At 38.5% G+C, this 14,758-nt stretch overlaps 1 protein-coding gene across 3 annotated transcripts in view; it reads left to right on the forward strand.

Moving 5' to 3' along the window:
* The window catches only part of LOC126925677 (rho GTPase-activating protein 100F), a 64,295-nt gene that overhangs the window by 7,445 nt on the left and 42,092 nt on the right, over positions 1–14,758 (forward strand). For 2 of the 3 annotated variants that reach the window (XM_050741474.1, XM_050741475.1), the window contains exons 3-7: positions 12–367; positions 448–544; positions 828–3,610; positions 7,845–7,947; positions 12,809–13,052. In XM_050741474.1, coding sequence (XP_050597431.1) covers positions 12,834–13,052 — 219 coding nt within the window. In that variant the 5' untranslated portion in view covers positions 12–367; positions 448–544; positions 828–3,610; positions 7,845–7,947; positions 12,809–12,833. The remainder of the gene's footprint in view (positions 1–11; positions 368–447; positions 545–827; positions 3,611–7,844; positions 7,948–12,808; positions 13,053–14,758) is intronic. The other variant, XM_050741473.1, reaches the window with a different exon arrangement.

Consider the following 14,758-nt stretch of genomic DNA (forward strand, 5'->3'; position numbering starts at 1 on the left):
TATATTTTCAGTGACTTCTGTCAGAGAGTAGTATGACAATTGGCAGCTGATTGCGATCTTGCACCCCTGTTGGGAGGGAGAGGAGAAAAAATTAGCGACGGAGGAGGCAATCAACGTGTCTGTGAAGTAGCGTGGCCCTAGGTTTTGCGGCTGTATCGACCTAATAGTCCGTAGTTCGCGGCAGCTCGTAAAATACGGCGATTACACGACGTGATTTCGAGGAAAACCATAATAGCCGACCCTGACCGTCGAGAAATCGTCCCATCGGAACGAACAGTTCAGAAGATCCTCCCTTTCCAATTTATCGATGCTGCAATTCGGCTCTCCAACCTATCCAACCTTTAGAAACTGACGAATTTTCTAAAAGGTCCATATAAAACGTGTCTTGCTTGTGGAAATAATCAATTCATAGAAACTTTAGTAATTTACATTGGTGTATTTTTGCAGATTTTAACGACATTTTTGTAAAGTGCTTAGATGAAGAATGGAAAGCTTTTTGCATTCTACTGATTTCCAATTCTAGTAACCTTGACAGACGAATATGGTACTACAATTATAGTATGATTATTAATGATCATTTTCCATAAAAAGTTGGAAGTGTGTACTTTTGGAATGCCAAAAAATGCAGGAAATTTTGTTCAAAGCTAGATAGATGATTAATCGCTTATGTTAAATCTTTTGTTAGTTTATTATACTGTGAAAAATTGCAGATCTCCAGATGTCGATATTGAAAATAAAAGACAAATAGCAAACTTTACGCACCAAAGAGCCACAGGTGCAACAGTATCTCACAAAAACTCATTATAGAAAAATATCGTATGCTTTAGAAACTGCGAGGAAGAAATTTAAGAGGCATTCCATCGATCGGAGCATCCTGAAGAGCCTGGAAATACCGAGTACATCCGTTGGTGATAGAAAGCAGCGGACTAGGGGTGGGCTCTGCTTATCCTGGAGCCTCGATAAGCATCGTTTCGTATGAGGGACTATTTACAGCGAGGCAAGAAATTTAATAAAACTCGGAGAAGTCGTGGAAAACCGATGTAGCACTATGCATATGCTTCTCTGTCACTGTCGCCGTTTCTGTGGCCGGAAGAGTAGGAGAGAAGAAGAATTTCAACGTCTGCGTGCGGAGGGTTCGACAGCCTGAGAACTAGCAGAAGAAGCCAGGACTCGTCGTACAGTGGCACAGAATCAATTTACCAGCCGAATCTATATTTCAGTTTTTACGGCAACTTACTACGCTTTGCTGTCTGCTGTCAACAAAATTTTCTCAATCGTTCCCGTTAAATTTCATGAATACTATATTGTATTTATCAAATGGTATTTGGGCGGGAAGTAAATATTTAATTATTTTGGGAATTGGCAAATCAGTTATGTTAAAGAATGTAGATGTAAATAGTAGCATTGCGTAGTAAAATTATTTGATATGTAGGTTCATTAAATTATTATTTAATCAAAATAATTATCAGTAGACTGGGTATTTTTATGCATTTATGGGAAATTTAAAGCTATAGAAATTTGTAAAATATTTAAAATAGGGCATTTGTTATTATATTTAATAAGTGAAACAAAATTTATTCTATTATAAGTTATTCAAATATTTTTATGTGTCACTGTGCACAAACCCAGTAACTCAGCATATTCTGTTGAAATATTTCGATAGATTTTATTAAAATATACTATCGTTATTTGTATTATGAACACGACTCGTGGCTCTCACGTTTGAACCATAATTTGCGGCACAAGCCGACCTCGATGTAAGACAATGGCTTAAATGTGTTAGCCGAGAAGATCCAGTTAGATTAATTGATATTCGATATTAAATGCGTTTCCGTGCCACCCCATGAAATAATTCGAAGAATCGTTCAACATCGAGAACCTTAATTCCAAATTTTCATTAATTACTAGAGAAAAAATCCAAAAATCGTATATCATATCCCAATGCAGAAAGAACCTACGTATGCCTTTGTTTGAACAGACAGAACTGAATCGTTCGAAAAAAAACAAAGAATCTGCAGAAAGCATTCAAATAACCTGTTGCATCGAGTCAGGCGAAAAAAAATCAAAAAGCCGCTCGGTCAACTGAGATCCAGAAGAATCAATAAACCTATTAAGTTCAACGAAATAACCATAGCCCATAGTCAAACGCGACTAATCTACGCTAAGATATGTCTTCTTTTCTGTATCTGACCAAAACTTTGTTTTTCTATGTCTTAAGTTCACCTTCGTTTCTTCCATCTTTCAAAGAAGGAAATTTCAAGCGGGTTGAAATAATGGGAAGGAAAGAAAACTAATTGCGATTAATCAATTGTGGAACGATTTCTTTTCATTGTCTAACTAAAATGTAATTTGTTAATTTACAAATCCATGGCCATTGACTTTCATTCTTCAGAAATAAAAAGTTCAAGGAAAATAAAATTTGAAGAGATAATGAAGAAATGAGAAGTAGTTGCGAATAAGTGGCCATTTTTATTGACTTCCATTTTCTAGAAAATAAAATTCTAAGCAAAATAAAAGAAATAAATAAATAAAATGAGATTATTTTTCCACGGAAAGCCTTAGAAAATTTCTGCATACAGATTCATTTTTATTAATTTCCATCTTGCAAAAGAGAAAAGGGTAAACGAAACTAATTGAAAGAGTAGACTACTAATTTCCTAGGAAACATCCTCTTTCCAATATTTAATAAAAATCCTATATCTTAAGCCTGTCTACATTGACTACTAATCTCTAAAAACGAAAAATTTCATTTGAATGAAATAAAAAAGAAAGGATAAAAGGAAAAAGGTGACTAATCTCGATTAATCGTCTACTAACAAAAGCCTTCTAATCAAAATGACACTTTTCCATCCACAAGTCTATCTTCATTGACTCCTAATCTTCAACAGAGAAGTTCCCAAACAAACCAAAGTAGAATAAAAGAAAACGAAATGAATAAGGAGAACTGAAAAGAAACTCAAAAACCGACTTCGGTCCGGCGGAAAAATTGATTCAGCGTAGTCTGGAGGGCCACGGCGAATACGCGAGAAGAAGAGCCGGGGGCGCGTGTGCGCAGTTCCCTCGACCAACATGTCCGCCCGGGTACTCTAGGTAGTCGTGGTTATGCGGCGCGGTGCGTTGCACACCGTCGTCAGGCGAATCCTCGGTTTTCCGTGCTGCGTACGTCCGCGAGACACGCGTGTCCCTTCGATGACCGGCTAAAGGGCCAGGATCGCTGAGTCGTCGCCTCCTGGTGATTGTGGCTGGCTCTGGTACGAGTTCACCAGAGGTAGTGCACGAGGTTCCGAGCAGCTGCGGGGAGGCTGGAGCCGCGACACGGACAGTCAGAGTGCTGCTCGAGAGTGGAGAATCGCGGGAGAGCCAGGGAGAGACAGGGAGAGACAGAGGCTTACTGGAGGTGAAACACAAGCGGGCAAGAGAGGGAGAAGCTTGAGGCAGGCGCGCGTATTGATTCCCGCGTGGCGTTTATACGGTGAGGTGAGAAAGCTGCAACCGGAAGACTTGTGCCCGCTTCCTTCTTGCTCGCTGAAAAAGTCGAAGGAAAGGCGGACTGGGCCAACCACATTGGGTTCCTGGCTCTGAAACTGCTCGTCCTTCGGTTACTAGAAAGGTACGTTGCACCAATGGACAAACCGGACGGACTCTGGCTGGTCACTTTGATTCATTCAGTAGAGAGCTGTTTAAGAGAGAGAGTCGGCAACACGCGCGTCTTCCTTGAGGAGAGAGAGAGGAAAGAGGGTAGTCAGTGTTTATGTGTACGTGTGGGTGTATGTTAGTACGAGTCGAGGGAGGGTCGGTTGAAGGCACTCTCGAAAAAGGGTATATCGATCCGCTGGTCCGGGACCATTGGCTCTGGCACGCCACCACGAAATCGTGCTTCACTCGACCCTTCTTCCCTTTCTTCACCCTTTCTTCGGGGTGTTTCTATGTTCTTTCCACTCGTTCTATACTACTGTACGGTATCTCTATTACCTACTTTTCTTATTTATTCTTTATACTCTTCTTTTATACCTGTTCTTGCTCGTTCAGTATATATTTTTTGTTTTATCTCTTTTTGAGGTTAGCGAGTGTATGTTTTATTATTTTGCTTCCTCTTTTATGACTTTAGATGAAGGGTACGTAGTTGGTTGCTGTCATTATTCAAAGGACAGTGGCAGATGTTACTTGATTGATGCAAGGAACACAGTGAACAAGATCCTGGCTGCTGCGATCCTCTTGTTACTCTTGCCCTTAAACGTATCCCTTATCGATCCAGGCCCGGCTACATTGCCGTACGATCCGAAATTGCGCTCCACGAGCTTCTTCTGCGTCCATTGCCACCTTATCGACCCTACTGGCATCTATTTTTCACAGTCGGAATCGCTTCGTTTTGCTCTTCACCGTACCACTTCTTAATATTCTTCGTCTTTAACTACTTTAACTACACATATTGTTTCAATTAATTGGACTATCGCCTGTTTTCAGCCGAAATCTGCATATAGAATGCGTTGGAAGATTATCGCGACATTTTAAAGAAGAGAAGAGAGCGATATTGTTTTTGGAGGCTACTTTTTATATCGTGACTTCTAACCGGCTATTACACGAGGAAAATCCATAATTAGAATAACGACACCCTTAGGGCGAGACGCGGGGGAGCGTATAAATAGCTTTACTATCCTCCTTCTATAACTTTCTTTGAAGATAATGGGATCGTTAAACCGGTACACCTATCTCCGCTCTAAGAAGAATATAAAAATTCCAACGCTACCTGTGCTGGATGCAGAACCGAACTTTCACAGTATTCTTCGCCTTCTTTCTTTCTTCTTCTTGTTGAAGAAAAGAAGAAATTCCAAGATGGTGCACAATTGTAGTATCTTCCCTCAAGTGGTTTGTCTTAGTAGGCCAGTCAGACTTGGTCTGTCTGTTTCTATATTTTTATTTGCTAGTTTTATGCTTCTTCATTGCCACTGGAGGCTCTCCTTGTCTCTTCTGTATCGATAGAACATGAAACGGAAAGCGGAATCGAGGAATGAAGTTCAGGAGAACCAGTTGAATGTCGCTGATTCTTTCCTCGAGTATAATAGTATCGACTGTAGTTTGTAACAACTCTGGTGCGTAGCAGCACTCAAAACAATGTTTTCTTATATGAAGAATTTCTTGAGAATTTTATAGTCATTAAGAAATATATTCATATTTGATGATATATATTTTCTTTTTCTGAGAGAGCTTTCTTCTTTTCACAGTTTTTACTTGTTTAATGAAAGAAACTACGTTTATGTGGAATGACCGTAAACGTGTATTCATTCTGAAGGAGAGTTCCGCATCGTGCCTTTGTTTATTCATGTCGCTGCACTCTGGCTCAAAATAAATAATGAATGAAGCAAGTAACGGTAAAGGGGGAACTGTATGCGAAGAAGTTCCAAATATCATCCCACGCAACTCTTAAATGATATTAAACTTTGAGTAGAAGATTGTCTCAAGATCATTTTGTACAAAGCATGTAAAATTTTTGCCACATATGCCGCTAACTAATCAATTTTTAAATATTTAAAATCACTTTCATATACTATATTACATTCTACACTTTCACGATTATTTAAATAGCACCTATAGTAATCAATTTAACAAACTTTTAAAATAACTTTCATATATATATTTTAGGCAAATATCAATTCTACTATTAAATAACGAAATCCATAGAATAGGCAAACCTCAGGTACAGTTTTCATTAAATATCTCAAAGTAAATATCTTAAGGTAATTTATTAAATTATCACATTTCATTATTGACATATATATTAATTATGTTACTAAAATCTTTAGATTAAATAATTCTGAGGAAAAGGTTTAAGCGGAAAGCGGGGAAAAAGAAGACGATTGAGTTATCATCCGGAGGATGACTGATATCACATGGACCAAACGGCGATCGAACCGCCCTTACGACAAAGATTTTGCGCAGTAGTAGGCCCCCCCTTTTATTTAACGACGGCACACACACGTCGTCGCGCAGTTTGAGACCGCGCTCGTCCCCCCGTGGAAGTCGTCGCCTTCCTTGTCCTCGCGAAGAGAAGGAAAATCGTGTGCCGCGATGTTGGGCGTTAAGTGGCGTGTACGACGTTGTTAAGATACGCTTGGCGTGAGCCGGTGTAGTTAATCTCGCGTGCCTCCTCGTGGACAGCTTTTTTCAGTTCATTTTTTTGCCTTTCTTTCTAACGAGCTGTTGTGTCTCGCCGGAAAAATTTCGCCGATTCTGTGTGAGATACTAGTGTGAATCGTTTGGGCGCTTTGTAGATAGTGTTTGTGATCAGGGAATCGCCAGCTCCAATCAGTTGTCGAATTGTTTGGTAAAGTAGTTGATACTTCCAAGATTTCAATTACCTTTATCTATGTCGTTGAAACTGAACTCATTTATTAGGAGTTCAAGTGTTGAAAATTTAGATAATTGGATATTTGATGTTGCGAGGAATATGATGATAAAACTTTTAATTGCAATGGAATTGATAAAACTATTGAATTTGATGTATGGAATTGGTCGAAATATTCAAAAGAATATAATATTCAAATATACGTAGTCCTGTAGGAAGAAACGTGTATAAAGTAATTAGAGGATCATGTGCTGAATATTTTGGATATTTGGTTCTTTATAATTTTCATTCATTGAGGAAGGAAAAGCTTGTGTAAATTAATTAAATGATCGTGTGCTCAGCATTTTTGAAAAATGAAATATTTAATGTTTAAAAATTTCAATATTATATGTAATTGATCAAAATATTGAAAACAAAAATATATCTCGCATGTGGTTATTTCGAGATAAATTATACGAGCAATTTGTAATTGTTTTATTGGAAAGAAAAGTGAAAAGAACGACGAGTGATCAAAAGCACAGTGCTCCTCCAGCTTTATGTCATATTGAGGACTCCTTTGCTTAACGCTGACGTTTTCCCATGGAGTTGTCTGCAAAGTCGACAGTCCGGGAAGCTTTATTACTCCCGCCTGTCGAAGCCGAACTTCTATACAAGTTTTTGAATTTTCACATAGGAGCTTTAAAACTTATCGATAACTTCCAGGAATTTGCTTTGAAATTCCTCTCTTTCTCTCTCCCTCCCTCTTTGTTACAAAGAAGGAAATAGTCTAGGTTAATATCTAGAAGAAGTGAATCTAAGTAGATATTTGCTTCACGCAGTAAATATCATAAAGGGTACTTTACTTTTGATCCTTTACGTATTCTTTCACCTTTAAATTTCCCATAAATGCATGGAAATCAGCAATCTACTTATAATACAACCTGAAATAAAATACAGTTTCAGAGAGTTTAGTTTCAGCAGTTTACTAGGTTATAGAATTTGTAGAGTAAAGAATGAGATGATATAATAATCTTATTCTTTATATAAAGGTTTCGATGGAGCGCTTGTCGACGAGCAACCCGTCATACGCTCCTTGTTTCCGTGGGGTTTCGGTGTATGGGGGATTGCTCTTCAGCTGACGCCCAACACTTGCATCTTTAAAGCTTCGTTACTAAAAAGCAAAGTCACATGGAGTATACTCTAGAAAAATACTTATTTTTCATCTTACCATCACTTTCTGTTTATTCAGCAGAATTATATTTTAAATAATAACAATACAATACTGTCATTGTTGATTTGTAATAACACAGCAAAAGCTACAGTAAACTGTAATAAGTAAAATAAGGAAGTCAGATTGAAGTTTTCAAATTCCAAAGTGTTCAACACTTTACTTAATCCGCCTTATGAAATGTCTACATTATTTATTCTATAAATATAAATATTTATTATATCAATTAATTAAATAACTAAAAGTCTCATTAAATACCTACGTACTAACGTAACTATTCTTATTTTGTTTCAGGAGAGCGCGAGAAGGTGATCGGTGGACCAGAATGAGAGAAGAGACCCAGGTCTGCTCGAGCAGGGACCCGTCGGCCCTTCGCGCGAGAAATGATTTTTAGAAGGTATCGATCAAGCACGCCACCTATATCTCTTCTATCACTTCCTGTTCTTCTAACTTCTTTCCAAACTGCGAGAACTCTTCTCCAAGTGTGCCCAGAGAATTGCATCGATTGGAAATTACTCTGGAAATACGAGTAAACCTGCATGGCATGCCACCAACACACGTTTTCTTCTTTGCAACTCAACGCGATATTTCTATCCGAGACGAGCGTACAGGTGCCCTCTGTGTCAAGCACGCCGCTTGTACTTCGAATGGCCATTAAACATTCGCTTCTTTTGCATTAGTTATACGTGATAGCAAGTATCAAGAAGAACTAAATATGGTTCGTTCAATTATTCAAATTATGTGTGATTGATGAAAATTTTTATTTACTGAATTACTCAGACCTATGTAATTAGACTCTTACAATCTGTTTAATGTCTCTGTAGCTATCGAATTAATTTATTTGAAATGTGTGTAGTGTGTACTATAACTGGGTGTCTTACAATTTCTTCTCTTTTTACGGAAATGTTTCGTATTTTTTATAATTAGGATATATATCCTACTTGTATATACAAAGTTAGAATTGTGTTTAGGAACGGATTTTAATCTCGAATCTTGAGACAGAAGTGATTTCTGTTTCAAAAAGATTGCATGAACGGTGGAACTTTTGGGGATTCACGGTAGCAGAAGAGCGTCCATGGGGAGCACGACAGTTTACTCTTACACGTGCATCAGTATCATTACGCTGCACGTTTTTCCCCCGTGCGAGTATTTCCCTGGAACAGGTTTGTTGCCAGAAGTATCGCCAGGGACCGATTGGTCGTTTACTGGAGCAGCGTAGCACCGTTATTTATGAGCCCTCATCAAGCTACTTAGGGCCACAGAGATGTAGTAAACTAACAAGAGAGAGGAACTTCCTACCTACATTAAACTCAAAAATTCCTAGGGCATTAAGGTCCCATTCAAGATTATAATTTCCTCCTTTCTTTTTTTCCTTATTTAATAATTGTATCCAAAAGTGGGAAGATTCAGTACATCAGAAGGAGTCAAAACATCTCTACTCATTGTGGTACCATAATAAATGTGTCTTTTTCCTGGAGTTCGAATTTTAGTGAATAAATTAGAAGTTAGATCATCGAGAGATATGAAAACTATAAGGAACCAATGTCACTACAAAAGTATCTTTTTCCCTAGCTCTTCAACTTTACTCTCTTCTTCCTCAATTTTTCACCAGTTATTAGCAATTTGTTTCCTCTTACTTATTACCATAAGTTTCCTAACCACTCAAAGATTCCAGGCAACTGTGTCACTGATTGCTCGAATGAAGTCGGTATGGTTCAGACGAGATTATTCAATAAATTATCCCCATACACTAGGAGCTAACCCCCTTTTTAGGGAGAATCCGTGAAAGGGAGGGTAAGGTCAAGGTTATGCCACGACAGCCGCACGCGGTTGAGGATTTCATTGATTCTTAATGAGCCAACGCGAGCTTGACACAGAATGTGTCGTATGAATAGTACCACCAATTGAATTGAAGACCGAGACATTCGGTCGGTGATGGACGTCGCTTATGAGATTCCTGGCATAATTCTCCGTGGCCCTAGGTCAACTGTGATTGCGCACAGCCACGTGCGATCGATTATTCGGTTACCATAAAGGGGGCTGGAAGCGTTTTGTTTCGGCCCTTATTCACCTAGTGATTTAAATACACTATCCTTCTGCCTGCTACACATCGTTCCAATCCCTTTCTGATACTCTTTCAAGCGGAATCTTCTTAGAGGTTAGGTTAGGGTTCGTGTCTACTAGATTAGGATTGATCCTTTGCTTATAACAGAATTTCAGTTCTCAATAGTCGACGACTTATAATTGTTTGAACAATTCTGGTAATTTTTTAAGGAAAATCTATCGAGGTTAGGATAGGTTGCATGATGAATAGGTTAGAGAATTAATCGTTTGCGAAGGTTAGTGAAATTTTAGTTCAATATTTGATTTGTTATGCTAATAGCCTTTTAACGATAGTTTTCCGATACTATTTTGAGAAAAATCTTCTTGAAGGTTAGGTCAAAGTTCGCGATGAATTCTTAATGGAAGCTAAGTTTGCTACCTAATCTGGTGTCAACTAGAACTTTACTAGAATATTTATCGAGATTAATGTTTTGTAATTTGTAGTGGATTCCAATGAGATGATGATATTAGAAGAAATATGCCAGGGGAGTATCAGACACGCAGACAGTGGCCTAATAACTTTATCTAGCAGCCAGTCGATACCAGGGCGTGTTAATTTATTAATGGCCAGGATCCATCCATCGGTTCCCAAATGATCGAATGATTTTAATTTGGCACGCGATACGATGGCCTCGTTCTACATTTCCTCCTGATGGTATCTTTCGTTCGTCTACATTTGTTCCATCCGAAAATAAAGATTGTCCACGGATCCATCGATTACCGACGCCCTTCGACGCTTCCTCGTTCGCTTTCCACCTTTCGAACCACGTCGAGATGAATTTTTAATAACGCGGCTGCAGCCCTGATTAAATCAAGGCTCATTAATTAACGCTGAATCACGATTTCCGCGTGTGTAATGGCGTTGTTCAACGCGCAAACGAGAAGTCTCCACTTCCAACTGACTCCCTAGTCACCTAGGGAATTTTATCCGTTGGTTCTTTTATTCTTATTTAATGATTAGTTAATATGGATAAATTTTATATTTAATAGAATAATATCGAATAATAGTTTTCATAAAAAAATTAGTTAATTAATTTCTTTTGTGGTGAGGAATATTTTTCATGTAATCTCAGGTATACTAGCTGCCAAACTTTATTCTCAAAATCTGTAGATTAAAAATTTTGTACTAAATAAAAATTCTGAGAAAATTCACAAAATTTCAATCGTCAGAAAAATTCTTTCTCTAATAATTTCGCTTTGCTTTTGTTTTATTCACTTTACTAACCACATTCTAACATTTTTGTCGTCATCCTAACCTGGAAAATTCCCAAGGATAGGCAGAATCGCTAGTTAAAGAGAACTCTAAATAGTAGAATGAAAGGGAAAAACTTCTCTCCAATCAAGTGTACTCGCGTGGAGGATATCAATAGCAAATAAGGTTCGCCGATAAATAACAGTTGTTAGTGATCAAATGGGAACAGAAAATAGGGATTTTAGGAGGGCAACCTTGAACGTGCCTGATTCAAGGGAGTGATAGTAAAAAGTCTAGTGATTCCGGCCAGTCACCTATCAGCTGTCGTAGACGTCGAAACCTTCGTGTTACGATCCTCAAATTGGTTTCGTAACCTATCTAAGCCTAATGTGTTTCAGCGTTCAATTTCGTGGTTTTATTACTATGATGTTTGCTCAACTTATCCAGTTTATCTATTTATTGGGTTCTCTCGTTTTAGTATAGGAATTGTTCTTGAAAATTTCCATTGCAAAGAGATTGAAACTTATAGGAAATATAATTAGAAATCAAGCAATCTGGGAATTAGAAAAGTTTGAAAATTCAGAATTGGTTCTTATATTTGAGAAATCGAAAGTTTCGAAATAGAAACGAATATACGTGTATCTAATAAAACATATATTGCCTGTTAATGGATTACACGTACCTGGGTTAAGATTAGATCAACAGATCGATTAAACGTGGCTCTTGGCTTAGATCAATAATCAGTTTGCACGGGAAAATAATTTTCCATCGAAAGTCTCTTTAATCTCGCAGTTAACTATGAATTACGTTCGTTAAAGAAGTATGTTCGTTAAAAGTATAGTTGATTGAAGAGAGTATAATTCTTGAAAACATATAGCCTCATAAATGAAGAAGGATAGAACTGACAGTGTCATGTTAAAAGTTTTCAAGTAGCGAAGGTATATGGTTGCTCATGGTGTCAGGATGCCCAGAATGTATGGTGAAGATTATAGAGACGTTTAATGTTTAGTAGGAGTATGCAACCTGTGCGTTCCTCTCTTTCCCCCCACCCGGTACGTATCGATCGATCTGTCCTGCTTTTCCAAGGGGTAAGGAATGGGTGGCGACTCCTGGCATCCTTAGCTTCAGCAAAAATTTGCGACTACGAGGCTGCTCTGCTAACAAAGTGCATTAGCCGTACGGCAACACCCTATGGAAGCCTTTTAGCAACGACGTGTTACGTAACGGTGATTGCTTTTGATAGCCTTGTGTGTCGTGCCGAGAGCACATGAAGATTCCGAAATTCCCACCCACCCTTTAGCCTTCGTGGTTCATTAATTAATTCTTGCGGTCAGGCTCCCGGCTTCTCGAAGAAACTGATTTAGCCGTAGCACGACCCTAGCTGCAAGGTGTTGTTTAAATGCTGAAGAAAAAAACAACAGGACGATTGGGGACTTTTTATAGGAAATTAAATATTAAATAAATATCACAGAGATGTATGGAAAATTGTAACTCTTGGATATTGGGCAATTTGAGTATCGGAGAACTTAGAAACTCTAGGCTTCAAATACGCGAAGATCCAAACCTAAAACGTATAGATTCTGAAATTTGAGAATTCTGCAGTTTTTGGATGTTCAAAGATTTCATTCGAAGATTTGCAAATTTCAGGATCTTGGCAACCAAACGTCAAAAGTTTCAGAACGTTAAAGTTTCCAAAATCTCCAAAGACAGATAGATTGGAAATTTGGAAGATTAGAGCTTTGAGAACTCCCATATCAGAAAATTTCCAAATTTGGACATTCCAAAATTTGGCAACTTTGAAACTTGGAAATTCCAAACTTACCGATTTGCCAGATGACCACTTCCTAAGATCCCTTTAATCAAAGGTAATTCTGTCACGTCCCACTTTCCTTGTTCAAGATTAGTCCCCAACTGATCTTCCTCAAATCATTAACCTTTTTACTAACCGATGATTGAATTTCAGGAAGAGGGCATGACGCACCGAACTCATGCAGTGGCGAAAACACGTGCGCATCAAGTACGGTGGTCGAGTCGGTGTCGGTCAAGGGCAGCGGGAGCGGGAGCAGGTGCAGCTGCAGGTGCGCGTGGTGCAGCTGCAGCGGGAAGGGGGCGCACGACTCAGCTACGTCTGTCATCAGCCTCAACTCTCGTCGACGGCTCGCCGCAGCTGCAGCGCAGCAGCCATGCTCTGCTGCGGCCGCAGAAAAGTGAGTAAAAAGCATCGTTCAACCCTTCAGGATTGCATGCTCGTTGCAACTGCAACACCCTTGGTACTTCAGCCAAGGAAACCCGCTTTGCATGGAACTGTAGGGTCCCATCCTCGGCTGATGGAGCTGAGATCAAGTCCGGAGTTAATAGCTTCGAAGTGAAGCCGTTTCAGTCGATTACCACTCGAACCTCCTAATTGCCTACGCTTGCGTATAATTTTAGTAACATACAATGAGATCTATGAATTGAGAAGATCCAAAATTAAGGAAACCTAGAGTCGGGGAAATTGTAAACTGGGGAATCAAAATGTAGAAAAATCCAAAAGTGGACAGTCGAAAATAGTAAAGTCCTAATTGGATACATTTAAAGCAGGAAAGTTGCAGGAGAAAGGTACATATTGAAAGTTTCCATATTGGGAAAAATCCTAAATAGAAAGCCGTAAAATTGAAAACTCCAAATTTGGCAAAATTCAGAACAGAAAATCCTAAATATCTAGAATATAAGAATGGTATATAAATAACAGTAAGAATCCAAGACTCGTGATAGTATCACAATAGGAGAGCAAGCAAGAGAATGGTAGATTGGTGTACTTCCGCGTGTCTTCGATTACTGGATTCAATTTACACTGGCTGCGTCCATCGAACCACCTGGACACGATTGCATCTGTGAAATCAGATTAATCGGGTTAATGTCACGTGCTCCCACGAGCATGGTCCAGTTACACAATCCTACCACCACGTGGCCTCATCGTCAATGTTTATTTAGATCCATAGGATGATTAGACCATCCCGTTTCCTTGGAAACGGTTCTTGTTTCATTTTAGGTGTAATTTTAGCGTGTTTGCCAGGTAATGAGAAAGTTGAACGATGTTTCCCCAAGTCTGAACCGTGGAGAACCATTCTAGGAATATTTTGTTATAAAATAGCGCCACTGTTAAGGATTTTGCTGTGAGGAAATGTAGATACTTCTATCCTAGTTTAAGTTTAGCCATAAACTTTTTTTTCTTGAAACTTTTTTCAAAATTCTCTAAATTTAAGTTTAAGTTTAGGTTTAGCCATAAACTTTTTTTTCTTGAAATCTTTTTCAAAATTTTTTTAAATTTTCTTTTAGGAAGCGTTACGTAAAATATTTCAGATAGGAGATAAAAATATAACAAGAAAACTACAAATCGGCAAGATCTAAAATAGGAAAGTCCAAACTGGGCACATCCGAGATAAGAGAAATCCAAAAGTGAAAGATCTAGGACAAAAAGCCCAAATCGGAAAAACCTGAAACAGGAGAAGTCCTAAATGAGAAACCTATTTCTGTTAGGGAAAAAATTCCAAAATATTTTCAGTTTCTTGTGTAGAATTTATTCGTAGACACAACGACGACACAGGCTTGTACATTTTTGGCTTCAATATACTTATTGATATTCGAAGTGAAATATCAAATTTTCGGTGAATGCGTTACATGGAAATCGAAAACACAGTTCCGATATACGGTTGGCGAATATCAGCCCGTTATAAATCAATATCGAGATACGGAGCGGAACAGCTCGGCTTTTATCATATATATTTGTCACGCTCCCGCCCACAAATATCCGGCAGCTTGCCATTATTTTCTATTCCACCCGATGATGCGGGACCAACCAAATAAACGTGTGCAACTCCGCGATTGATTTCTCGTCCAAATCATCGCACCAACTGTCGATGATTATTATTTA

The sequence above is a fragment of the Bombus affinis genome, chromosome 16 (assembly GCF_024516045.1).
Source record: "Bombus affinis isolate iyBomAffi1 chromosome 16, iyBomAffi1.2, whole genome shotgun sequence".
NCBI classification, from domain to species: domain Eukaryota; kingdom Metazoa; phylum Arthropoda; class Insecta; order Hymenoptera; family Apidae; genus Bombus; species Bombus affinis.